This window comes from Alosa alosa, chromosome 19 (assembly GCF_017589495.1).
Source record: "Alosa alosa isolate M-15738 ecotype Scorff River chromosome 19, AALO_Geno_1.1, whole genome shotgun sequence".
NCBI lineage: Eukaryota > Metazoa > Chordata > Actinopteri > Clupeiformes > Clupeidae > Alosa > Alosa alosa.
The window spans coordinates 17,639,611-17,666,633 of NC_063207.1; the positions used below are offsets into that span (position 1 = coordinate 17,639,611).

Here is a 27,023-nt window from a genome sequence, read left to right on the forward strand (position 1 = left end):
ATCTTTTTACGTCAACAATAGCATATAGGCCTAGGCCTACATAGGCTATTACATTTACAAACAATTGCTTACTGATATCATAGGAGCCCAAGCTGTCCATAAAGTTACGCAATCTTTGACCAATAGAAATCCAGGAGGGTGTTTCTCGTGCTCCGTGTGTAGAACTTCATCGGATCCGAGTGCAAACTGCGACTTCTATCCCTGAACTCAATGAACTAGGACAACAACGTCTGAGTGGCATTGACTAATGCGTGTGTTTATTTAACTTTTAATATTGGCGAATTTCGTGTAATTTAGAAGAAAAATAGGTTGAAGAACTGCTGCGTCGTTTGAATGGCATGATTGTCAGTCTCGCGAGTTGCCAATAGCGACCGGATAGTTTACTTCTTACCACATCGTCTCCAAAGCTTAAAGCGAAAATCTATCCTTACCACCAATAACAACTTGCCAGGGTAAATTAGCTCGTTTTGAGGTTAAGTTTAGTTGCTGTCACTGGCCTATTTTCTGGTTTGAAATGGCATGGGAACCTAAACGCCGGCGGCTACTGTGCATGCTGTCGCTAACTTTTGGGTTTTTTATTGTCGAAGTTGTGGTCAGTCGAATGACAGCATCTCTTGCCATGCTTTCGGACTCGTTTCACATGCTTTCGGATGTGATAGCTTTAGCTGTGGCCCTGATATCGGTGCGCTTTGCAGAAATGACACAGTCCACTGCTACGAATACTTACGGCTGGATCAGGGCTGAAGTGATGGGAGCTTTGGTTAATGCGGTGTTCCTGACAGCTTTGTGTTTTACTATCCTGTTGGAGGCTGTGGAGCGCTACACAGTCCCTCATGAAATCGAAAATCCTCGGGCTGTCATCTGGGTCGGTGCCGCTGGTCTTCTTGTCAACCTGTTGGGTCTTTTTCTGTTTCACGAACACGCTGGACATGGGCACTCTCACTCTCATTCCCATTCTCACCGGACCAAGACGAACAAAGTATCAGAAAAATCCAGTAACACAAAATCCAGGCTGGATGGGTCATCAGAAGACCTGTCCTGTAATCTAGTGGTGAACCCCGGCAGCGAGAAGAAAAGTGGTTAGTAGTTTTGACAATTAAATAACCTAGCCTACTTTTCCAGTTTGTTACTTAATATTAGCCTACATGTCTGCTTTTGACTGTTAACTTCCTTAAGATATAGCCTAGCTATAAAAAAAAACTTTAAAATTTGATCATTTTTTGTTATGTTTTTTCTTTCTTTGTAGCTGACATGCTCTGCAATGAGGAAGTAGAGGTGCGTCTTAATGGTGGGGTGCATCTGGAGGACCTTGAGGCCACTCAGGACTCTGCCTCTCAGCTCAATATGCGTGGTGTCTTCCTTCACGTGCTCGGTGATGCTCTGGGCTCTGTCATTGTGGTGGTAAATGCCCTTATCTTCACCTATGTGTGGCAGTCATGTCCTTCGAAAGGCCCTTGCAATAACCCCTGCTTCAGCCAACACTGCCCGCATCTGATGCCCCTTAACGGGACCTCTGACTCAGAGGTGCCCTCTGCTGGACCCTGCTGGGTGCTGTACCTTGACCCCACCCTGTGCGTGCTGATGGTGTTTATCCTGTTGTACACCACCTTTCCGCTGCTCCGGGAGTCGGCACTCATTCTGCTGCAGACGGTGCCCAAGGAGGTGGACGTGCGGCGTCTGCGCCAGCGTCTGCGCAGCCTGGAGGGCGTGCTGGCCGTGCACGAGCTGCACGTCTGGCAGCTGGCCGGCAGCCGCATCATCGCCACGGCTCACATCAAGTGCCATGATCCCGATGCGTACATGGACATCGCCAAGCGCATCAAGGGCATGTTCCATGACGAGGGAATCCACGCCACCACCATCCAGCCTGAATTTGGGGGTGCCGCCACGGCAGAATCCGGTGATGCTTTGTGTGAGCTCCCATGCCGCATCCAGTGCGCCCCAAAGCAGTGCTGTGGGACTGGAACCATCATCGCGTCTGCAGGGTCCCCCACTTCCCGACGAACCTCAGACTCACAAGTCCAGTACCAATCCCACACTGGGACAGCAGTGACTTACACAGAGGGGCAGGGGGCTGAGGTCAAGTTGCAGAGAGACGTAGAGTCTGCTGTGTGAGACCACTGAGATGGACCTTCATATTGATTTTTAGACTCATACATGCTAAGTACAGATATGCTTCTTTTCTTTCTTATTTTGGTCTGTCATCCTCTCCCTGAGTATCAGATGCCTATCAGCTGGGATTTTCCTCTCCGAGCCTTCAGACTTATGACTCAGACAGGCTAGAACTCATGACTGGAACAACAGGTGACGTGAATGTGCCTTCCGGGCATCATGTGAGATGACAACAAGACAAGCCATGAACTGGGCTAGATAGAAGAAAGAAAACTTTTAAAGATGAATACTCTTTCAGATTATCTAGCTACAAGCTACCTCTTTGGAGTTCATAAAGCTACTGTGCACTGATGTTTCATTAACAGCAATACTGTATCTGAAATCTAGCCTTAACTGTGTGATTGCAATCTGAGAAACTTAGTGTTTAATTCATATACAGCTGGAAATGCTCTTGTTCGCTCAGATATCTTCTTCTGTTATCCTTAACATTTTTATGCAAGATACTATCTAACAATAATAAGGATTATATATTTTCTGTCAGTAATATTTTCATTTTAATTTAGTTTAAAGCAAAGTGTAAAAAAAGCAAGTGCCCATGAAAAATCAGAATGTCATCTAACTCTATAGACCTGAAGGAAGTATACAACCTAATATTCAGAATTTTACCTGATTCAAGATCTAAAGAATATAATTTAATTTCTTGGAAATAATTTATTATACAACACTGTGGGACAGTGTTTGTAAAGTTACATTATTTAAAGGAAAACTATGCCACCATTTTGAGATTTATTTTTATGAGCAACTACTTTTGGTATTACCTTCAAATGAATCTTAATGATGGTCATTATTCATAGGCTATGCACTGTGTAGTTTCATTGTGTAGGTTGTTCTGGTAAGAACATGCACTAAAATGTAAGACAAGCCTTCACAGCCAATGCCAATGACCAGAAGGCACCAGCTCACCAGAAGGCACAAGTTAGCATGTTAGTGAGCTTTTATCAGTGCCAACTGGGCAGTCTGAGATGTTTGCAAAGTTTTTGCCTGCTTTTTAGATTAGTGGCTTGTCAGTTTTAGACCAAAATTCCATAATGATGCTTTAAGTCAGTTACCCACACCAAGAGTTTTCTCTTGGCAATTATGTGTAATCATTAAAAAAAAAATCACCATTGATTTATTTTTATAGTTTGAGTTGTTTATAAGTTCCTTTTAAATGTGAATGACTTTACAAGGACTAGTTTGCTAATTAAGAATGTTTTAATGAGTTAAGAAGTGAAATCTACGTCCGAAAACAGTTTGTTAGAACAGTTGCAATCTCTCTAGCCTTTTTACTTTATATTTGCTTTTGCTGAACAATAAAGAGATTTTATTTCATCGGAGTAATCTTGTAAGTGCAGAGAAGATTCAAGGCTGGCATGTATTGGTCTGGTCAGTGGTGTATTTTACAGCTGAGCAAACAAAGCGTTTTTTTTTTCTCCTTTTTTATTCACAGATGGACCTTGAGACCAGCACCATGTATTACTGTTTACACAGTTACCGAGTATATATCCACTCAACAGTGTGATCACTATTACCGGCTGTGTCTCAATCTCTGTCCTGATTCATCTGCAGCCTTGCTGTGCTAGCATATGAGTGGCTGGATGCAATCAGTTGTGATATTTAGAAAGAAAAGGCTGGGGATCAAGCAAGAGCAATAGGTTTACCCAGTACAGTCTGATGCAATCACTTCAGTGGTCTGTAGCGCTCTGTGTGCTAAAACAATGGAGAAAGGCTTTCATTCAATCTACTTAAGTCCACAGTCCTCCAACCTCTCTGGGCCACAGTAGCCTCATATATTGCTCATAGTTAGACAGCAATAATTGTTTGTCACTGTTTAGTTATGTTTGTATAAACAGTGTTTTTGATATAGTGTTTCTAAACATTTGAAAGCAAATGGGAACTTGATTAAATTGTCACACTAAACTCAGGAGGAGTTTAGGTCTATGATTACTTCCCATTCTCAATGAATATATCTCTTATCAATCGAATGTGAATAGGTACCCCACAGCCTAGAAAAAGGGATCTTTGAATAATCTTTGAATAATGCAAATAATGGTGCTATGGTTGCAATGTAAAATAAATGTATTTTCATTGCATTAACCTATGAGCCAACAGAAAAACTAGATATCAACTGTGCAGTAGCCTATACTTCTCGGAGAACGGCTGTACAATAATGCAGAGCTGTATATCTTCGGTTCTGCAATAATAGATCAACTCTGCCACGCCGTGGTAAAAATGACACATTCACAAAGATACAGCACCTCGCCTTCTCTCTCCAATACAGTAGGCGGCGGTATGAACCTTCCAGTTGGTAAAAAGAAAGAGAAAAACTAAATTGTTGGTGCTGTCTGGATGGATGCTGGTGTTGTAAACTGCCATTTATGCAGTTGAACCTGGCATTAATGCAGTCCATGAAGTATCACAACAGTTTACAGTGTCCTGAGGTGTTAGCCAGGTATGTCGCTCAGTCTGCATGTGTTGGCAGCATTAGACACAACTGAGTTGTTTGCAGATGAATGAATGTTGGCAACTGACCTGACCTAGCTGGTCTGGCTAGCCATGTTGACGTTAGCCAAGTCAGCCTGTTACCTTACTAACGTTATGTTATTTTAGTGTTTTCTTGTACTTCCTGGTTATCCATGTGTTTGGCTTCCAAAAAGGAGGGTTAGCCCCAAATTAATATTGTCTTTGACGATGCTTTGCATTTCAGACTCGAAGCATGTAAGGTAGTTTAGCTAAAACAAGTCAAGGTCAGTTTACTGTGAACCAACCAGACAGACAGTCTTACTACGTGCCGAGCACATTCCCCTTTTCATAACGCTACCCTTTATTCGTCAACTTGCAGGTAGTGATGTCTGCTCGGTCTCTATGGATGTTTTTTACGCCTGTGGGCAGGAGAGGTTTGTGTACTTGTGCTCCAATTAGTTGGGGGACGTCACAACATATTCCTTGTGTTCGGCGCGGGACTACGCCGTACCCAGTAGGATTGCCTAAGTACACCCGCCCCCTCTACGTACGCAATTACAGCCCATTTGGGACTACTGCACTTCAGACGTATGGATCGGTACTACAACCTCTGTTCTGCAAGGATAACATAAGCCACAGACCTTCAACTGTGTTAAAGTTGTCAGAAGAACCATGGAGGGCATGTCTGCAGATGCGTTTCAGATCAACTATTGCCACCAAATCGGTGCTGAAACAGGGAGGCCTGCCTGCTAAACGGACCGTCAAAGGTGCAAGAACGAAACAGCCTTCCAGAGTAAATCAACCATTGCCAGAAGAAGACCCGGTAGGACTCCACTTCTGCAGCGATTCTAAGCATTGCTCTGTAGTATTACCTCTTTTGAAAACCAACCACACTTGCATATATTGGTTGTACGTTTTACTGTCTGTCTGTGCCCTGATCATTTTCTTACAGGATGTAATGCAGTGCATTGCTTTTGCAACAGCGGACCAGTACCATTTGCCCACTCTCTGCCACGACTTAATAGCCAATGGTTTCTATGAAATTACAGATCTGCCAAGAGGTTGGTGTGTTAAAACACTTGACAATGTCATGTTTAACAACAGAGAAAATAGTTTTGGAGAGAGACTGAAATTAATTTAACATGTACTTACTTCAGATGCCTCCAATGTGCTGGTGATTGGAACGGACAACATATTGAAAGCTAATGACCATGCGATGATGTTCTTCTTCAGGTACAATAATAATTGTATGTACTTACATGTTGATAACAACCAAGGGTATCCATCATTACAATTTAACTTCCCATTACTATGACCAGGAACTGTCACTGCATGCTTCCACACAGTGTGGTCAAAACTTAAATTCAACTTATCAACAACAACAAAAAAACATAGCACTTGCATAGAGAATGGGGGAGTCCCATACAAGAAAATCTGGTGTGAAAGTAACTATTTTGTTTTGTAGGGAAGGATCTGTGGTTTTCTGGAATGTTGAGGAGAAAACGGTAAGTGTGTAACAATGTTATATATCTGAGGGTATGGGCTGCAATGTTATCAAACGAAAGTCCACCCTTGCAATGCATGCCAATACGTATATAAGTTGTATCTCAAAATTGTTCTGACTTCTATAGATGAAAGCTGTGATGCGGATCTTGGAACAGCATGAAATTCAGCCATATGAGGTGGCTTTGGTTCACTGGGAAAATGAAGAGATCAACTACTCTATTGGGGAGTATGTAATATCAGTGTATTAACTAATCTATTGAATAGTATGTAATATCAGTGTATGAACCACTCTATTGGAGAGTATGTTATGTCAGTAATATGTAAGTAAATAGTTCAGTTCCAGTCACATCACATTATTTGTCATTTACACCACATTGTTGCACTCATGCATGGATATTTAGCAGAGAGTTTAATCCAGAGTGACACTGTACAGTTTAGTAATACACTTTCTGTGCTCCCAAGGACTCAAATCCGTTTAGTGTACTTAGATCCAACCATGTTTCCTCATGTGACATCATATTTGCCTCATCCAAGGGGAAACTCCAAGCTTCATCGTGGGAGTTTTCACCTCAACGGTGAGATGGACTATGAGCAGTTGGTTCTGGAAAAGTTTGCCTTCTCCAATGCCCTGTCTCTATCTGGTAAGAGTTGAAAGATCCCTTGGTCATTTTTTAAATGTTCACAGATTCTCTTTGCATGGCCAACACCGGATGGGCAAATTATGTCTGACACTTCATCTCTATCCTAGTTAAGTTGGCCATATGGGAAGTCTGTTTGGACAATTTTGTGGAGTCAATCCAGTCGATCCCTGAGGTACTTTGCAGGCTAACTTGTATTGGTATTTGGTGGAAGAAAACAATAATACTTTTGCAGACTTTTTTTATCCTTTTCGTTTTAATCTGGGTGTTTGTGCTTCACAGATGCTGAAATCAGGCCAGAGGGTCAAACTGTCGAGGTCTGAGGTCCTGCAGAAGACTGGAGAACTTTTTGCTTTAAGGTAAACGAAAGCCTTACCGTAATACCAGTCACTGAGTTAGCCTAACACAGGCCATACACTGACCAGGCAGAATCATTATTGTTTGTTTGAAATAGTTTGTTTACTCCTTGAAGGCACTGTATAAACCTAAGTTCTGACCTGCTGATCACCCCAGACTTCTACTGGGACAGAGAAAACCTTGAGCAGCTGTATGACAAAACCTGCCAGTTCCTCAGCATCAACCGTAGGGTCAAGGTAGGGTACCTGTGATGGGGATGACTTTGTGGAAAACAAAGCACTTAGTTGAAAGTTCTTTGTTGTTATATACATTACATTTAGGGCAGATTTACCAAGATTGTAAACTCCATCCTAACACTTTATGATTCACACATTCATCTTGAGCTGTTGCTCTGTGTTAACTGACCTTTCTAACTGGTCCATGTTTCCTTTAGGTTGTGAATGAGAAGCTGCAGCACTGCACGGAGCTTACTGACCTGATGAGGAACCACTTGAGTGAGAAACACAGTCTGAGACTGGAGTGGATGATTGTCATCCTCATTACCATTGAGGTCAGACTTTCCTTCCTTCCTGATTCTATTGTACACAGGACCACATGTACAACATGCAGTAGTCTACCGTAGTGGAAATACAATTGTGACTGTTTGGCATACCCTACAGTTTTACGTTATGCAGTATTTAAAACTTCAGACTGACTTTGGGGCGATAGTATGGCATAAACTCAATTTAATTATTGTGCAGATAAAGTTTCCAGATATGGTTGGAGGATGTAGTGGTAGTGTTTTTCATCTGTTTTTTCCCTATTTCATCAGGATACAGGGCTTTCCCATTTTGAAAGTAAACCTGTAGAAATTAACAAGTTCACCCAGATATGTAAACTGTATTTAATAAACAGCTGGTGCATGACTGTTCCCATTTTTGTCTTTTAGGTGATGTTTGAACTTGCCAGAGTGATCTTCTGAAGAACACTTTGTGGCCTGGGCACAAGACTTTGTCATTTGCACAACCTTGTTTTTTTTGCTTTTTTGGGGCTTTGGAAGAATAAATAACTAAACTATCTATTAATGTACTACATTTTTGTTTTTTTGTTTTTTAATTATTATGATGAATGAATAATATCCACAATGTTTGTTTTAACAGGTAATTAATTATCCGAGGTTTTCTCTTGTTTAGGTCTCTGTCACTACTACTAATAAAGAACCTATCACTTTTCAAAAACTAAGTTACAAAGTTCTGACTTAAAGCCGACAGGCTGATGTCATTCACCTTCGAAAATAATAAATACTATATATAATGTATAATAATCATGATAACACCATGGCCAAGCTAGTATGTTATTGTGAAATGTGGTGATTGTTATTATATAACTGGACCGTGCATGGGAGCAGCCTGGGGCGCGCGCGCGAGAACAAGCGGTTTTTGAGGCGCCCTGAGCACACTCAAGACGCGCCAAAATAGTCATGTGATCACAACGTAAATGCTCCGGAAAGCCCAAACCTCCACCAGTACCTCCGTTTTACACAGGAAAAGAACAACTTGTTACAACTGCTCTGCTCTACTGACATAGTCCTATCATCTACATTTGACGAACTATTATAAGGTATGTAGAAAATATTTAAGCAACTATTGAAACTGCACTGATAAGTGAACGCATCTCCCATTGTGAAACAAACGAGGCATGCCTCCCTTAACGTTTCCGTGCTATGTAAATTTCTTGTGTTTTGGACGTCTCTAACGTAAATAGATAACGTTTGGGTAACCTTAACTCAAACCTAATAACTTTACCAGAATGCAGTCTTGTCGCCTGACATTTCCAGTGAGTATCTGATGGTTAGTTTGGACATCATCAGTGACTTTGAATACATGACGTTAACATAATGTACAGTGGCAACACTGTTGACGTAAACGTATGTTAACGTTAACCCTCCAGGGACATGATGTTTACATTATGTTACTTTTTAAACTTAAATTGTAACTGTGTGCCTGATTTTCTCGTAATATTTACATTCTTACAAGCTAGCCGTTCCATAGACAGTAAAATAAAGGAAAATACTGGAGTCCAGGGGGTGAACTGTAACTTAACATTCGAGTGCATGGGACTCCCTTGGACTAGGTTAGCAGAATTTAAAATGGTCCAAGTGAATCATTTACCCATCAAGACACTTCCAGGGAAGGGACACCTCTACAAGTACAGTCAGTGCATTCAGTGGAGGTGATAAAGTCCGAAAAAATCTAATTATTGCGATGAAGTCTATCGGAAGTTAGCAAGATCTGCTAACAACATTATTAAAGCAGCCTCAACCTGTATGAAGCTACGTCAGTACATTTCCTGTGTATACAGTCGAGGTGAATAAAACGTAAATAAAAGGATTTTCCATGTGTTGAAATGAATACATACTTTATTCTCTGTATTCTCCTCAACCTCCCTTAAGTTAATGAGTACTCATTGAAGAATATTAGGTTGTTGAGTACAGACTGTTACATTTCCTGTGTGTGTGTGTTTCACTTAGTACATTTGCAGGGGTGCAGGGATGGAGCTGGCCCATCATGGTCTGGTTCTCCTACAAAGGCTGAATGCTCAGAGGGAGTTTGGCTTCCTGTGTGACTGCACCATCGTCGTTGGAGATGTTTTCTTCAAAGCTCACAAAGCTGTCCTGGCTGCCTTCTCTAACTACTTCAGGATGCTTTTCATTCATCAGGACAGGTACTTTGCTGATAAGGACATGACCATTAGTGTACTGCTGACTTACAACAATTAACAACATAGATAGTTTGGAAAGGCTTTGTTAACTTGCCATGGAATGTTTAGTTATTAAGGATATTTTTCTCTCTTGAAGTGAGTGTGTACGTCTGAAGCCGGCAGACATCCACCCAGAGATCTTCAGCTACCTCCTGAACCTGATGTACACAGGGAAGCTGACCCCACAGCTTATCGACCCAATGCGACTGGAGCAGGGTGTCAAGTTTCTGCATGCTTACCCTCTTCTGCAGGAAGCCAGCCTGGACCTGCAGCCCAGCGTGCAGTCTGCTATGCTAACCAACTCCCTGTACGGCATCCAGATCTCAGAACAGCTCTCCAGTACCTCCTCGCCCCGCAAGCGAAAGCACCCCTCCTTCCTGTCCCCTGAAAATTCAGCCTGTGTTCCCAAACAGGAGCTTGGAGGTGTGGAGATGGCTGTTTGCGAGTCGCCCCAAGTGTCAGCGGAGAGGAAGGTGTCCTATAGTCCCACCGCCCCCTCTGCATGCCCCCCACTACCATACGTGCAGGTGGGCCTGGCTCAGCGCAGCGCCTCCCGCAGGAAGCACTACACGTGCAGGCTCTGCAGCAGCCTGTTCACCCAGCGCAGTCAGTTGAGGGAGCACATGGTCCTTCACCTGCAACAGGGCTCCCAGCAGGGGGAGCATGCGAGCTCACAGCCCCAGGAGCAGGAGCCGGTTGGAAATAGAAGTGGAGACATGACGCCTGACAGCTCTCTCGCTGAGCCCGAAGCGGAGGAAGAGACGGCGCGCGCTGACAGCGATGTTGTCAACAGTGACGGGGAGTTGCCGGCCCTGGTGGTTCAGCAGGGTGGAGACTCTACACCCCCACCCTCGGACATCGCCGATATCGACCGCCTCGAGGAAGGGTCTGCGGTGGACGCGGGTGGGGATGCCAAACGCCGGCGGTTCCAGTGCCCGACCTGCGGTCGCAAGTTCCTGCAGCGGAGCCACTGGCGCGAGCACATGTACACCCACACGGGAAAGCCTTACCGCTGCAGCGCGTGCCACAAGTCTTTCTGCCGTGCCAGTCAGGCGGCGCGCCACACCTGTCGCCTGCTCTCCCAGGACGCTTACACCATGGTGGACCCCCAGTGCCTGCTGTTGTGTGACGGGGTAGACGGCAGCCAGACAGAGGCCCTCTTCTTGCCCTCTAGCCGGCCATATAAGTGCCACTCCTGTGCCACCCCCTTCAGTAGCCCGGCTGAGGTCTTCAAACATCACTGCAGTCAGGCAGTGGCTGCGCAGGGTTTTGTACGCCCACAAGATGCAACCCAGAGCAATGGTTCAAGAGATACAAGTCCAGTACGTCCTGATGGTAATGAAAGCTGAAAGCCTTGGGTCGAAAATCTTTTTTTCTTGTGCCACAACATTTACAGGTTTTCATGTAAATTGATTTTATGTTCTCTTTATTCAACATAATATTTAATTTTTGTATTTACATCTTTATATAGATTATTTTTTTGTCTGAAAACTGTTAATATTTTTGATAAAGTTTGTTGATAATAAACAGATTTTTGTAAATAATATTCTATGTAACTGTGTTTGACTCTTCATCTTATATAGTGTAGCTCAAAAGTGCTCACCTTAGAGCAGAGCCATTCTTCATAAGCATCCACTGACTTTTATTAACCATGTTGACATAAAATAAAATTGTCTTAGCTTAGTCCTTGCCATGCCCTTGTCAATTGTGTCCCAAACATGTTAGTAAATTATTATTACATTACATTTAGCAGACACTTCTTATGGCTAAATGGTTAACATAGCACATACATCTACTGTGTCATGTATGGGGGGGATAAGGTCCATAAAGAAATGGCTGGGTGAGTTTGGTGTGGCCTGCACAGAGCCCTGACCTCAACCCCATCAAACCCTTTTGGGATGATTCCAATCCAGGCCTTCTCTTCCAACATCCGTGTTCAATCTCAGAAATACCCCTTTGGATGACTGGGCAAACAATTCCACAGACGCACTCCAAAATCTTGTGGAAAGCCTTCCCAAAGGAGTGGAAGCTTTTAAAGCTTTCCTATTCCTATGTACAGTTCGAATGGGATGTCAAATGTTCCTGTAGGTGTAATGGCCTGTAGGTGTCCCACTCCCAATTATTTTGTCCATAGTGTATGTTAAAGGAACCGTATGTAAGAAATGTATTTCAATTAATCATAAAATGGCCCTGATATGTCACTAGACATTAAGAAATCATGTTCATTTCAAATACTTATATCACTGACAACAGGAGTCCGGCCAGGATATTGTCATTTAAAAAGTGAAGTTGCAGCCCTCAACTGATGTTGTGTTTTGTAATGGCATGTTGTGTTTTGGCCTGACCCTCCACCTATCTACTAATCACAAAGTCAGTAGTGTTTCGGCATCTGGGTTGGCAACCTCGAGTCAGGGAGGAGGGGGAGGGGATACACCGCTCTACAGTAATTTGTAATTAAAAGTGATTGCAGTACCAGTTTTGGCCACAATCTTACATATGGTTCCTTTAAGTAAAGTGAGTGGGATCTAGCAGACACATTTACCTATGACAGAGATTCTCAACATTGAGGTATGAAACCCAGGATTGGCGTTTCTAAGGCAACGGGACTACTGCTGCGCCATGTGATGTTGAATTAAAGCAGGACCTTCTATAGCACAGGATGCCTGATACGGATAACGCCTGGGGCTGGTTTTTTGACCCATTAACTTTTTACTAGTTAAGCTCACCATGCTTCAGATCTATATAATTAGGACAACACCTATTTTCTGTTTCTGCAAACCACTTGCCTCTTGTGTCCAAGCAAGTATATACATTTTTTTATATGCAAGGATAATTTTATTTAAATAAAACATACAGTAGTTTGAAGTTTATTAACAGCGTGGAATCTGAAAAGTTACAGGTACTGTTTTGTATAATATTTAGTTATTTGTTAATGTGTCATTTAGGATGCTTAGGTATACAATTTGTACAAATACCATATGATGGATACAATTTAGATGAGATACAAAATGATCAAGGAGAAAAAAATCAATCAATCCTTGGCCATACTCCCCTGATAAACCTGCCATTTCTGACAGATATAACCTCTTTTATGCACCCACATACACAGACACAGAGTGTCTTTGAATAAGGAGTCAACAGATATTACATATCGCTGCTCCCCTTCCTCATTTTTACCTATAAGTATGAGATACGGTTCAGAGAAAGTCAGATGTGAGATATGATCTCACAAAAATGTGAAGTAAATTTTTACACTTGCCAATTTAGTTCAGCCAAATACATCTTTTGTATTTATCTCATTCAAATATCATCAGTGTTTCAAAAGCAGTGGTCAAATAACTGTTATGAATTATTACGCAACAGAAAAAACAATCATTATTAATGTAGAATTTGTTCACATTACATTATGTTGTAAAATAATACAAACTAAATGAATGCATTCTATATTTGAAGTAAGGACTCTTAAATGAAATTACCAATTAAACAACAGAATGCTTGTTATTATGAACTTTGGTTAGAAACAGACTACCCTGTTGGGTTGCTGAATGACATACATAATTAATCCTCATTAGCGTGAGGACAAAATATATATATACTTGACACAAATTCCTGATTAAAGCATTTCTGAATTAAAAGAAACAATCATTCTCCTCGGTAGAGTAAAAATGACTTTCTAATTAAATTTGAAGTCAACAGAAATTGATACGATAACCAAACAGTGAAAACTCTTCATCGTAGTCATGTGCACTGCTGATAGTGCAGTTAGATAATCACATTGGCAAAACCAAAATGGCATATCTGCACAATAGCTGCTTTCAGAATATTGTCCTCTGAGCTGAGATGAACTCTGTGCCAGGGTGTTAAGATGGAGTCCTTGGTCTATCTTGCGAAATTCAGCCAGGCAGTTCATCTGATGGTCCTCTGAAGAACATTGGGCGATTCACCTTCCTTTTCCTGCATTGAACCTGTGTCAGGGACAATTTAATTTGATTTAAATCTGTGGTTTCTATATCTCACATTAGCTGCATACAGTAACAGAGTAAATATGAAAGGAGGCACTCACCAGCTTGGCTGCATTGAAACAACTGCTTTTTAAGTTCCATTGAGGGTGGAATCTGAATTCTCAGCAGCATCTTGGAATTCAAACTCGGATGAGGTTTGCAGCTCAGCCGCCGGTCCTTCTTCGGCCTTAAGGCCAGCTGAGTCTTCCTGGGGTCGGACGTCCGCTGTCACACTTCCCTCCTCTTTGGACTGAATTGGGTCACTGAATTCAGCTTCCTTACCACTGGTATCTTCTGCTTGCTCTTGAACACATTCACCGGTCACAATTGAAGGTGTGGCAATAGCGTATGCCACTTCTATCTTAGGGATCATGTCATCCACTGCATCCTCCCACACATCATCCTCTGTTTCTGGTGTGTGAACTGCCTTTGTCTTTGGAATAGTCACTTGCTGTGGGATTTGGCCCATGACAGCTGGCTTCTCTGCTGTTGCGGCAGGAGGGGCAGTCTCAACAGGGGCAGGGGCAACAGGGGCAGGAGCAACAGGGGCAGTTACAACAGGGGCAGCTATAACAGGGACAACAGGGGCAGTTATAACAGGGGCAACAGGGCTAATTACAACAGGGGCAGGGGCAACAGGGATGTCCACTTTAGGGGGCTCTGGGTTATGGGACTCTTTAGCTATTGTAGATGTCACAGTCACAGTCACTGTTACGTTCACTGGAGAGACTGGAGCAATTGGAGCAATTGGAGTAGGGGTTTTTGCCTCCACTATAGGTTTTTCTGTCTCCACAACTGCCATGGCCCGTACCTCTGGAGTTGTTACAACTGCTGTGTCCACTTTTGGGGGAGCAACAACTTCTGACTGTAATGAAGAAACAATAACAGCTGGATCTACCTCTACTTCGGGCACAACCACACTTGGTGTTTCTACCACAAGAGCATTTGCAACCACTGCTCTCACTTCTGGGGCAGCTATAACAGCTGTCTGAAGTTCTGGCACAAGTACAACAGCTGCCTGTACCTCTGAAGCAACCGCTGGGATTACAGCAGGGGCAGCAGTAACCTCTGTGCTAACAACTGGGGCAACTGCAGCCACTGTGCTTGCTACTGGGGCAGGAGTAATGCTTGTCATTATAACAGGCGCAGGAGTAACTTCGGTGATGACAGCCTGGGCAGGAGTAATATCTGTGATTACCAATGGGGAAGCTGTGACTTCTGCCATTTCCTCTGGGGCAGGAGTAATGCTTGTCATTATAACAGATTAACCAATGACAGGGGCAGGAGCTGTGATTACCAATGGGGAAGCTGTGACTTCTGCCATTTCCTCTGGGGCAGGAGTAATGCTTGTCATTATAACAGGTGCAGGAGTAACTTCGGTGATGACAGCCTGGGCAGGAGTAACATCTGTGATTACCAATGGGGAAGCTGTGACTTCTGCCCTTTCCTCTGGGGCAGCAGCAACATGTATGGTTACCTCAGGGGATGCAGAAACTTCTGTGCTTACTTCTGGAGCAGCAGCCATCTCTGCACTTGCCACTGGTACACCAGCAACTTCTGCAATTACTTCAGGTGTAACAACAACTTCTGTGCTTACCTCTGGGGCAGCCATAGTCTGTCCTGTCTGTACTTCTGGAACAGCAACAACAGCAACTTCTTCTGGTGTTGATACAACCTCTGTTGTTTCATCCAGCTTAGGCGCTACTGATGTTTCTACAACTGCTGTTTCTACATCTGGAATGGCTGCAACTGCAATTTCTTCTTCTGGGGCATCAGGTATTGCTGTTTCTTTCTCCAGTGCAGTCTGCTGAATTGTCTCTATGGCCAGCTCATTTTCAATTGACATCTCAACTTCCATGGCTGCGACAGTTTCTGTTTCTTCCTCCATTTTTGTATTTACATTTGTTTCAATCTCTATTGCTGATTGCACTGGTGCCTCAATTTCCACCGCAGATAGCACTGGCATCTCCTTTGCTATTTCTTGCAATACAGGTATTTCCAATTCTGGCTCAGATACCACTGATGTTTCAACCTCCAGGGTTGTCACCACAGGTGTTTCTACTTCTGGGGCAGGTTCCACTGGAGTTTCTGCCTCTAGCTCTGTCACTGCTGTTGTTCCAACTACCAGCTCTGCTGCCAGTGTGGGTGCCTGAGTTTCCTGTGCAGTTTCAGTTATGGCTTCTTCTGGAGATGTTACAGATGTTATCTCCACCTCTGGTTCAGTGATAACAGGTGCTTCTACTTCCTGCGCTGTTACTTCTGATGTCTCTGTTTGCAGTGCAGCGACAGGTGTGTCCAACTCTGGTTCAATTAAAGATGATGTTTGTACTTCCACAGCAGTTAAAAGTGCTTCTTCAGCAACAGACTCAGAAGCTGCTGGTTCAGCTGGTATTGATGGCGCAGTTTCCTGTGTTTCCACCACTTCTTTAACTGCTTGGTTTTCTGCCTCAGTGGCCTCTGCTTCTGCAAATTCGGAGGTAGCTTTTTCTTCCTTTTCCACTGATTCTACTATGGCTTCGGGAATTGTGGAGTCTGGAATTGGCAGGTCTGCTTCTGTCTCTGTCATCTCATCTCCTTGAGTAGCTGGCTTTTCTTCTACAATAGCATCCTCTGGTGCCTTTTCAAATGGCAACAGAATGTCCTCTGGAGACATTGACTCATCTCCAATAGCAGATAGGTCTTCGACCTCCACATGCTGAATGATATCTGGAGCAGTCAGGGGGGCTACCTCTTCAGCTGATTCTGCTTCTTCTTTTTCAGCCACTTCCAGTTTGGTAGCTTCCTCCACAATAGCAACCTCATCTGATGATGCTACTTCCAATGTTGACTCTTCAACAGGTTCTGATGACTGCAATTCTGTATCTTCTACTTTAACTTGGATTTCATGATCATCTGCAAAACATACTGCATGTACATTTTCCATTACAACTTCTTCAGTGACTGACTCTAGCACCACAGAAGTAACTGTATCTAGCACTGGCTCAACAACATCAACAGTCTCTTGGAACTCTGTAGATTGCACTGCTGGTGCCACAAGTGGGATTAGAGCTTCAGGCATCCCTGAGCTTTCATCTGTTGAAATGCCTAATGTTGAAGAGACAACTTCTTGCATTTCACTTTCAACCAGTTCAGCAAGAGTGTCATGAAGAATATCAGCACCTGTTGTCTCAATAGCTGAGATCTCTTGCTCTTTCTCTCCTTGAATAGTCATTTCAGCTAGGATAACTGGCTCTCCACATACAGCCTCCTCTACTGCTGAGTCCATGGGGCCTTCCATTGCAGGCCTTGGTGTGTCTTCAGCAATAACCTGCCCTTCCAGATACTGGACTTCTCCCTGCACTGCACTGGTAATGGCGACATGGATTGGTACAAGCTCTTCAAGGCCATTGACTAACTCTGTCTCCTGCTGATTCTCCGTCTGAATCACATATGGCATCTCACCCATTTCCTCACCATCTTCTTTTTCCACATCAATGGCTTGACCTGCTTCAGCTTCTTCTTCCCTGTGGTCCTCTTCATGGAAATCAGTCCTTATTTCTTTCACCTCAGCTTCATGTAGTACATCCTCTGTAATTCCTGCTGCTTCAGGTTCCTCGGCCAAATCCTCTCCAGCGACACATTCAGTAGATACAGCTTCACTAACCTCAGATGGTGCCTCTACCACTGTCATGAGAGGCATTTCCTCAGTAACACCTATGTCTTCAGTTGAAAGACCTATGCAAATGTTGGTTGCCTCAAATTTCTTGTGTGCAATGAAAACCTTTGTCTCTTCACTAACAGATGTTCCTAACAACTGTGGTGTAAGAGACATAGCTGCCACTTCCTGTATCTTCTCATTATCTGTTACTGATAAGTTACTTGAAATTATGCTGACAGTTTCCACAGCTTCCTGCAAGACAATGTCTGTGTCCTTAATATCCCCCTCTGAGGCGACTGGTGTTGAGGCACCTGAGGATTTTGGAGACTCTGACAGGTGAGAGACTGCTGTCACAAAGGAAACTTCAGTCGGTGGCTCAGCAACTGTGAATGCTTCAGATGTCCACTCTGCAATGTCCTCTGCAATTGTGTCATCTTGAAAAGCCTCCTCACCAATAGGTGTTACAATGCTCTCCTCTGGTATGTCACTGAGCTGCTGATGCTTGGTTATGTAGTCTGTCAGGTCCTCAAAATCTTTCGGAACAGTTGCCACAATTGGAGGGCCAATGTCATGGTGAGGTGGGGGCAGTTTCTCTTCAGTTTCCTGGGTAATGTCTGTGGGCTCCTCATCTTTTGGTATTGTATGCACCATGCTTGGTTCAATCACATCAAATTCAGACAAAGGCACCACTGATGGTGTTTCATCATCTTCATCTTCTGATCCAGCATCTTTACCAGCCTCATCAGATGATGTCTGTTCCTGTCTTCCATCAGACCTTCGCTTCTTGCGTCCTGAGATTAGTTTCTTGACTGAAAATGAAGTTTCATCTTTTGTGGTTTCACCATCAGAGGGGATTTGCTCACCTGATTCTCCTACTCTTAATTTCCTCTTTGGGGTTACAAGTTTCTTGAGGGACTTCCATGTCGATCCCCCATCACCTTCAGCGGGACTACCGGACTGTTCTAGAGAGGAAGATACATGCTCATCATCTCCTTCCAGAGAACTTCCCAGTGGAGATTCTGCAGTCTTTCCTTGGTCATCCTCAGGCCTGCTGTCCTTCTCAACTGCAACTTCATCCTCTGAGTTTGAACCTTTTCTGCTCCTTTTCTTTGTAGATCCTCCACATATCAGGGCCTCCCAGGAAACAGACAAATCAGACTTCTTTTTGGGCTCCTCCAGACAAGGTTCAATTTGCTCATGTTCTTCACTCGGTTTAACCTCCTCTTGAGCTTCAGGGGCTGGGGTATCTGCAGAGGGCTTTTCTGTTGCTTCATCTTCACTCTCAGATAGACGCTTAGTCCGTTGCCTTTTAGGGGTGACAAGTTTTCTGAAGGAACTCCACGGCCTTTTCCTTTCCCCGTCTGAACCTCCTTCACCATCAGACTCATGTTTAGACTCATCCTTGCTTTTGTCCTCTGGAGGGGAGATGGAGGTTCCCTCTTTTTTTGAAGTGTCTGTGTCTGTTTTGACCTGTTCTTCGGCAGCATTCTCAGTTGGCTCTGGTATTTTTAGTTTTCTTGAAGAGAGCCTTGAGAAAAGTCTCTTGAGAGGACTACTTTCAACCTTTGGTTTCTCTTGAGACCCTAACAGTTCAGCCTCACTTGTTTCAGCAGGGGCATCTTCCACTTTGCTTTCCTGGGCAGGCTCTGCTGCTTCTTGTTCCACAGCTTTTACGACCTCCTCTTTATCAATTGTTTGGAGCTCTTCGCCAGTAGCCTCGTCTTTTGATGGTTCCTCTTTCTTCTTTTTCTTCAAAGTGGAAAAAATCCCAGTGGTGAAGAATTTTTTAATTGGAGACAAATCCTCCTCCCCCTCCTCTGGGCTGGTTTCTTCCTGTGACTCAGAAACACCTTCTGCAGGTGTCACCTCTTCATTGAGAGATGATGTGTCTGTGGCCTGTTGTACTGTTGCTTCATCAGCTTGTAATGGTTCAACAGCAGCAGAATCAGCAGTCAAATCAACACAAACAGGTTCTTCCTCAGACTTCCCCTCTGCATCTTGCTCTGTGGTGATGGTGCTAGTGTCTTTGGAGTCATCAGATTTCACTAATGCCTCCCTCTCATTCTCATCTTTTGATTGATCTGGCTTGTTTTCTTCTGCCTTATCCTTAGTGACTGTGAATTTTAATTCAAAGAATTTGATTATTTTCTTGAAGCCGACTTCTTCTTCTTCAGTCACAGTTGTGTTTTCCTCTGCCTTGTTTTCTTCTGTTGATGGAGCATCTTCAGAAAGCATACACCCTTGTTCTTCATTTACGTTGATCACTGCAGGTTCGACGTCTTGGATTACAGATGGACTGTCTGCTTTCAGGTCTGAGGCAACTGAAATGAGCAAAAAGATTTACAATATACATTATAACAGACCGATGAGCCTTAAACACATCTTACAATTTATGTTTATCTGATGATTTAATGAAGTTTATGCTTTAACTGTGATTTATCAATCGTCAGTAACCACTACTGCAGTGTCCATAAAAAGTGCAAACAAAGACAGTGCAGGTGGCATTGGTCATCGTACTGGAGTGGTCAAGACCTGTTAACTGTTGTCTTTTAATGATATTTTTAGCATTTCACATCCAAACTATTTCATACTCAACACTGCACTTGATCCTTAGCAACCACAAACACACACACACACACACACACACACACACACACACACACACACACACACACACACACACACACACACACACACACACACAGTCATACAGATGCTAAAGGCATGTAATTTAATTCTTTAGTCACCTTCAGATGAAAATGAGGTGTGAATGGAAATTAGACCTAGGCTACCTACATGATGGCATTGGAGAATTTATTTAATTTACTATGTTTAAATAATCTACACTAAGCAAGGACCAGTGCTCACCCTCTGCCAGGTCCTTCTCCTCACAAAGACCATTTAACTCCTCAGCTTGGTCCTCTGGGGCTCCATTCAAGCGGGATATCTGTCCATTCTTCTGTAGTAACTAAATGAAATAGAAGAGAAGAAATATATAACTGCCACTCCTCTGAAATAGTCACTATGGAAAAAATAGTCACTATGGAGAAAAACAGGTACACTATATCTGTCACTTTTTCCTCCAAGAGTGTTAACTGAGAAATAAAACCCACTTCATGCCATGAGCTTATTGCTGTTTGGCTATTCCCATCATCTTACCGTCTCGATAATTACAATGATATACTTCATTGGCATGATGTCTTATTAACACCACAATGTCAAACCAAAAAACTCTGCAATTTCTGTGACTGACAGCACATTGAAAAGTAAGACTTCAAGATTTCAATGCACATTTCCCCACTATTGAAAGGTGTCAGGTCCATGCAGCAGTGTTGTAGTACTCGAGTCCAGGACTTGGACTCGAGTCCGAGTCATGAGCTAAATTTAGAGACTCGTGACTTGACTTGGACTTGAGCACTGAATGACTTGAACTTGGACTCGGACTCGTACATTCAGACCATGCAGACTCGGAAATTGAGAGGAGGACTCGACTTTTTTTTGTATGTCATTAGGCTATACCTGTAATATGTCATTAGAATATTATTTGGTATAGGATTTTAATATCTAAATTATTTTTAGTATTAATATTAGTGCAATGGAGTGTTACTGCTTCATGTCATACATCCCGTCATGTTCGTACAAAACGGACGTTAACTTTAATGGTGCCAAATGCCTGGAGACATGAATGCCCCGAAGGTTGTCAGTTTTGCATTTAATAGTGTCTCAACTCGGACTTGACTCGAATGAGTTGTGGACTCGACTCGGACTTGACTTGGAATTTTTTTTAATGATTGGATTTGACTCGGACTTGAACACAGGAGACTCGAACCTGGACTCGGACTCGAGGCATAGTGACTTGACTACAACACTGCCATGCAGTAGAAGAGGAATATAGTTCACTCTTTGGCTGTCAAGGCTACCACTGCCCCACTGACCTGAGTTCCAGTGCAGCAGATGTAGGAGTTCTTTTCCCTCCAGAGAAGCTCAATAGGGAGAAGAGAAAATTACCTTTCTTACTGACTTTAAGGCATGATAGTCATGCCTCCAATTATATGAGGAATAAAAATGATTGGTGACAATATATGAATCACCTATCATATTTTAGGGGTATAACTCATAACGCATACGGACATCAATTTAACAAGTTGGTAAAGAAATTACCTAATTAATGACTTTGCTGTTGTAAATGCTCTTGGCCTTACTAGAAATCACTGAAAGCACTGGTGGAAATCATAATGATGGGCAAAATAAGCTTAAGCAATCAGGCTATTAAAAAGAATAGCATGCTGAGTTGCATGAATATTGCCAAAATAAGCACCTCGGCACAATGTTTCCAGCATTGTGACTTCATTGAAAGGGTATATATCACACCCTGTCAATATGCATGTAAGGTTTGTTGTCTACTTTTAGGTGGTCTGGTATGATGCAAGCCAGTCAACAATGACCAACTCATAGGATACTTTGTTTCAAAATCAGTTTAGAAGACTTAACTTCAAGCAAATATATATTTTGTTAACCAGGTAGAAGCTACTAGTGACCGTTGTTAAAATAGTTTGTGCCATTTCCACTAGGAACACCAGGTTTAAAGCAAAATATATCTAAAATAAGCATATCTATTACATATTTTGATATAAAGCTATCTCAGTGTTGTATTTTTTTCTATCCTCTCATTATAGTAATCCCAGAGCAACTGTTGCTGATTCAGCAAAAGAGGCTGCCTCTCAACCAAAGTCTGTGTCTATCAATAACAAAATCTGCAGCATTCCACAGAGTGACCCTCAGTTAACCATGAAGCTGTTCACTCTGAAAGATGAGACATTTTTTTTTATGCAGAACGTTTAAGCAGCAAATACTAACCAGAAAAGATGGAATGCAAAAAAGGATAGGAGAAATGCAATGACGTACATTTTGTTGCACATTCACAGCCATTCCACAATGCAATAATTCACTGGAAATAATCTTAATCTGCTCACAGTAATAGTAAAAGTCATTGTGGGGAGTAAATACAATGAAATAGATGGTTATGATTATGGTTATAGAATTTGGCAGACACTTTTGTTCAAAGCGACTTACATAATAAGAATCTTACAATACTTAAAATTAACAGTAAACAGTTTTTAAAAGGATAAAATGTAAGTGTAAATCAAGACCACCTAACTTCCTACGGCTGAAATTCTATTTAACAGACCTGTCACAATTAGATTGCCATATTAGATTCAAATGACATGTCTAATACTGCATATAGCATATTCCATCTGAAGATGCGATGAATCATTACCACCATCATAAACAACAAACACTGCAAACATTGCAAATTAATATTCCTTGGAAAGATTCACTCTCTAAAACAGCACCTACATGATTAACAGGCCATTCTAAGGTTCCATAGCCTATTTCCAGGCTTGATATGAAGGACTTGTAGCTAATTAAAGAAAATGAATAAATCAATAGAGCAGTGCTATCCAAACAACCCACAACATCCACTGAAAGCTCCTCCTGAAAGACTTCCTGCTAAGCCATCCCATATCACCTCTCATCGATAAGGTCCCTCTGCAGACTTGTGAGAAAAAAGATCTACCCTCTGTCACCAGGAAGGAGGGGAACGGGGGTCTTTCAGCAGTCGAACACGTCAGAATATAAATCCCAGCAGGGAAAATGTCCCCCTAGGACTTGTTTGCAGATGAACTCTTGTTGAAAATGAAACAGTCCCTCAGTGACTATTCTTGGGAAATTTTCTAAAAAGGGCTGTTATCTGACTAAAATTATTTTGGTCGGGGAATCTAATCTAATCTACAAACAAGCATATTCACACTTTTTAAGGGCTCCAAATAAAAAAAGTGTATCACTGGGATCCTCAGTATGGCACAAGCTGACAGATCAATAGCATTAATGTATTTTCTAGACCGGTGCCCTAAAATGTCTGAAAGCTTAATTTCTGCTATACAGCAGACAATCTGTCAAAGTAAAAACAGTTCAAAGAGCACCACTTCAACATGCTCTTTAAGTCCACCCATGCCCATCTCTGGTGAAAGGCACATTCAATAAACAAGCTTCATTTGCAACTGCATTTTAGGCTAGTGCTTCAGACACAGGCAACCATTTTAAACAATGTACTGGTTTATAATCCCCTCACTGAACCATTTTAAATCACTGGTTATCCCATCACTGACTGTCAACAATGATTTTGAGAAATATTTGAGAAATAGGCCTAATCAAACACAACAGAGGGACAGATGTAGGTCTGCTGCATCTGACACATTCTATCAGGCTACAGTGTCTTTCTCCACATTCCCAAAAAACGAAAGCTGTCCGACTCCACTAAACACAGCAGTAGACGCAAACCGAAATGAAACATTGCACTGCATAGTCCTTTAGACGAAAGGGGGCATTTTTGGCACCCTGTTCTTTTCTCACTTTGCGTAGCCACGCATACTCTCAGGCTGCTGCAGCATCAGCACCTACTGCCAAACCGCGCATCACCGCGGACTTCTTCTGCCTGAAGCAGCCCAGCGATGGGCTATTTGTGTCCGGTGGGAAATACACGCATTATGAGTTCTTCTTCTAACATGGTATGCATTAAATATGTAGATATGTTGTTGAGACTGATCGCATTTCATTGGCTAAAAGCCTAATGGATAGCACTGCAAATTCGAGGCTGAGTTAAAAACTTTCCAACCGAGCCCACAGCAAATAACAGACCAAAGACGTAATAATGTTACAGGCTGATGTCTACATATAGCCTGCATGATTATGCTTAATAATTACCAAAATGGCATGATGTATTCTGCCATGAATGAGAAATAGCCTAAACAAGCCAACAAACTAGACAAATTCCTTCTCATACTAGCCTTGGTGTTCATAAAATACTACAGTCTACTGTCTTTTACATGCGATAAAAAATATTATGTATCCCTCTATTTACCTTCACTTCGAGATTTTGCTCTGCCTGCTCCGCGTTCACCTCCACATTTTGTTCCTGGACTTTCGCATCGTCCTCGGGCTTGCCGTCCCGCTGCGCAGATTCCGCCGCCCCCATGTTAAAAGCCCAATGCGTTTAGTCACCTTCGTCCAGTGAGCCGTCCAGTGGCGATGGCAACGGAAATCCAACAGCCCAGTTTAGGCAATGGCGCGCTCCAGGACAGTCGAACTCACAAGTGATGCTTGTGCTGGGTCTGCGAACTCTTTTAGGAAAGAGCCTCCCCTGACTGTCATCACATGCACAGAACTCAGGCACGCCTTGCTGCATCACAAGGAGGCAAAAACAAGAAGCTGGGACGACAGCCGGAAGTCTACCGTGGACCATCCCACCTAAACTTATTTTCCTCTCCGAAAAATCTGTTTTTAAAAATATGGTTTTACCTCATCAACCTGACTTAAAACGCCGAACATGTATGTTTGTTGATCCAATGTCAAGAATGGTCAGTGCATAGAAAATCATACATTGTAACATGCAGCTTTGAACTTAGTTTTAATGGAATTTGTTTTCCCTACAGCCATTATGTATTAAACACAAGCATTACACATGGTGTGCTTAAAAGCAAGTGCTGAGACATTTTCTTTCCTATGTTGGTCAAGTCTACTTCTGATAAACTTTTGGTGAACATGTGTGATCTGTGGAATTGACCTTGGACATGTCAAAGTGCTAAGGCCAACAAAAAAGCAAGATACCTTAGTGAGTTTGCAAGACAAACTTTTGTTGCTTGAGAGAAGCAGATCTTATTAGAGTAACAGCTTTCTCATGACTTGCTGGTCATTACATGGAGCTTGTGTCTCTTCAGAGATCCGACTGAATCGGCTGAAGTATATGCATCGTACCTTGAATTGACAGACATCAGACAAGATAACAAAGTTGGATGGTCTCAGTATATCCTGACAGTCTCACGGCATGTCCAGCTTGTCCTGCCTCAAGCTGAGACAGGCCATTGAAAACATTGGACCCCTCACATGCTTGACCCTTAAATATCACTTCCTGTTCAGATAGATAGCATCACCCACAGGCACCTGACCTGGGGTAAAGGCCTGGTTCCAGTGTTTGTGTGTGTGTGTGTGTGTGTGTGTATGTTGTATCAGAGACATCAGGTACTACCTTTGGCTACCTGTCCCCATATGTCCTTGCTACACCAGAGACTTTCACTCAAAAAATCCTCCAAATGCATGGGGTTAGTTTGTAACGCCACTATGGCAGTTGTCTACACATATCCTGTCCCTTCCGTGGCAAAAAAGTAGACATGTGAATACATTGTGTCAATCATGTGGTGTGTTGTGAATACATCATGCCAATCATGTGTTGTGATCTCGCTGCTGGAGCAAGGTTGGTGTCGTGAAGCCTTAATTGCGCACGCACATTTCTGCCGAAATAGATGCCTGATAAGTTCCCAAAAAGCGTTACAATATGGCTGCTGAGTGGAGGGACTTGCCTAAAAGGACTTTGGCTACACATGCCAGTTTCTTCTATTTTTGGATACAGGTTTGAGAAAGAGACAGAGAGAGAGAGAGAGAGAGAGAGAGAGAGAGAGAAAGAGTAAGAACAGAGATGTTGAACATAACTAAAGCAGAGGAGGTCCTTTGATTTCTTTCAAATTGTTCCTTTGAATTGTCAGTTGATGAGAGAAAAATAACACTGAAAATCTTTAAAAATCTCCATGAAAGATTAGCTATTGGGTTGATCAAGGTGTGCTGAGTTTTATGTAAATACAGTCAGGCAACCATGTAACTTACATTCTACACAGATATGTTGCTTTATTCTTTATATGAGTCAATTTTTACCAGTGGCTCCAGGTGGATGCAATTTTTTAGCCACTGCAGGTCCTTTAGAAATTGTGCCGCCTTTCCGAAGTTCATTTTCATCGTTTCATTGCTTTGTATAATGAAATTATTTCCACATCGTCACAAAGAGAACCAGTGTATTTTTAATGAAGCTTCTTTAAATGGGAACTTGTAACTTGTAGCCTAAAACTTTACAGTGGCATTTATTGCAGTCTTGCATTCTTTGCTCATCATTTGGTGCTCATTGCAACGATGGGACAGATTCAGATGAATAGAACTCCTTGTGACAGAAATTGAGACTTAACACAAGACAAGAACTGGTTCAGGGCTTTCTGACAGACATGGTGTGGACTTAAAGTGTCCTTCGTAATGAGCTCAAATAGGAGTCAGCGCCCTGGTATGCCAGCCAAGCTGATAATAAGCATGACGGCTGCATAGTCTAGGTCAGAGGCGCCAACAACTTTGCTGCACTATCACTCCTTGCAATCTTTCATGCATGTTGCAAAGCAGGAACCATCTCTGAGACCTGAAAACAAATGTCATTAGCAGACATATTGTGTCATGTTTAGTTATATTTGATCATGGAAATAAAATAGTTAAATATTTGCAATATCACATTATCAATTATATTGTGTAGTAATGAGTTATGAGTAAGTGAACAATAATCATTATTGTCATAAATATAATTTGTACCCCACAACTAACTGACTAATGGCTCCAAAATGAATGGAGCCTGTAAAATCAAGTGAATGGTGCTGGACGTTG

The 27,023-nt window shown here is 42.5% G+C and overlaps 5 protein-coding genes across 7 annotated transcripts; 3 read left to right on the forward strand and 2 right to left on the reverse strand.

Moving 5' to 3' along the window:
- The first annotated feature begins 9 nt into the window (after window positions 1-9).
- Window positions 10-3,483, forward strand: LOC125284703 (zinc transporter 1-like). The gene is made up of 2 exons (XM_048228799.1): window positions 10-1,079; window positions 1,247-3,483. Exons 1-2 carry the CDS (start codon window positions 515-517, stop codon window positions 2,113-2,115), a joined length of 1,434 nt encoding a protein of 477 aa, XP_048084756.1. The 5' UTR covers window positions 10-514; the 3' UTR covers window positions 2,116-3,483.
- A 960-nt stretch (window positions 3,484-4,443) lies between these two features.
- On the forward strand, window positions 4,444-8,136 carry rmnd1 (required for meiotic nuclear division 1 homolog). Of its 2 annotated transcripts, XM_048228806.1 has the most exons (12): window positions 4,444-4,603; window positions 4,994-5,437; window positions 5,567-5,675; window positions 5,772-5,847; window positions 6,080-6,119; window positions 6,246-6,346; window positions 6,655-6,761; window positions 6,869-6,933; window positions 7,041-7,117; window positions 7,231-7,351; window positions 7,549-7,665; window positions 8,044-8,136. In XM_048228806.1, the coding sequence occupies exons 2-12, from the start codon at window positions 5,000-5,002 to the stop codon at window positions 8,074-8,076; spliced, it is 1,284 nt and encodes a 427-aa protein (XP_048084763.1). In that variant the 5' UTR covers window positions 4,444-4,603; window positions 4,994-4,999; the 3' UTR covers window positions 8,077-8,136. The 2 variants fall into 2 exon arrangements, 1 of the variants encoding a protein (XP_048084763.1); XR_007191909.1 differs by lacking the exon at window positions 8,044-8,136 and having other exon boundaries at window positions 7,272-7,351; window positions 7,549-7,663.
- A 38-nt stretch (window positions 8,137-8,174) lies between these two features.
- Window positions 8,175-11,323, forward strand: zbtb2a (zinc finger and BTB domain containing 2a). 2 transcript variants are annotated; one of them, XM_048228800.1, is made up of 3 exons: window positions 8,175-8,714; window positions 9,625-9,818; window positions 9,952-11,323. In XM_048228800.1, the coding sequence occupies exons 2-3, from the start codon at window positions 9,646-9,648 to the stop codon at window positions 11,201-11,203; spliced, it is 1,425 nt and encodes a 474-aa protein (XP_048084757.1). In that variant the 5' UTR covers window positions 8,175-8,714; window positions 9,625-9,645; the 3' UTR covers window positions 11,204-11,323. The 2 variants fall into 2 exon arrangements, with proteins under 2 accessions (XP_048084757.1, XP_048084758.1); XM_048228801.1 differs by lacking the exon at window positions 8,175-8,714 and having other exon boundaries at window positions 8,727-9,818.
- A 1,414-nt stretch (window positions 11,324-12,737) lies between these two features.
- On the reverse strand, window positions 12,738-15,112 carry LOC125284707 (calphotin-like). Its single transcript, XM_048228807.1, has 2 exons — window positions 13,918-15,112; window positions 12,738-13,819 (listed from the first exon to the last, which is right to left on the reverse strand). Exon 1 carries the CDS (start codon window positions 15,108-15,110, stop codon window positions 13,947-13,949), a length of 1,164 nt encoding a protein of 387 aa, XP_048084764.1. The 5' UTR covers window positions 15,111-15,112; the 3' UTR covers window positions 12,738-13,819; window positions 13,918-13,946.
- Window positions 15,113-15,119: 7 nt separating this feature from the next.
- Window positions 15,120-24,612, reverse strand: akap12a (A kinase (PRKA) anchor protein 12a). Its single transcript, XM_048228353.1, has 4 exons — window positions 24,415-24,612; window positions 21,428-21,475; window positions 20,361-20,460; window positions 15,120-19,813 (listed from the first exon to the last, which is right to left on the reverse strand). The coding sequence occupies exons 1-4, from the start codon at window positions 24,526-24,528 to the stop codon at window positions 15,120-15,122; spliced, it is 4,956 nt and encodes a 1,651-aa protein (XP_048084310.1). The 5' UTR covers window positions 24,529-24,612.
- Window positions 24,613-27,023: the final 2,411 nt, after the last annotated feature.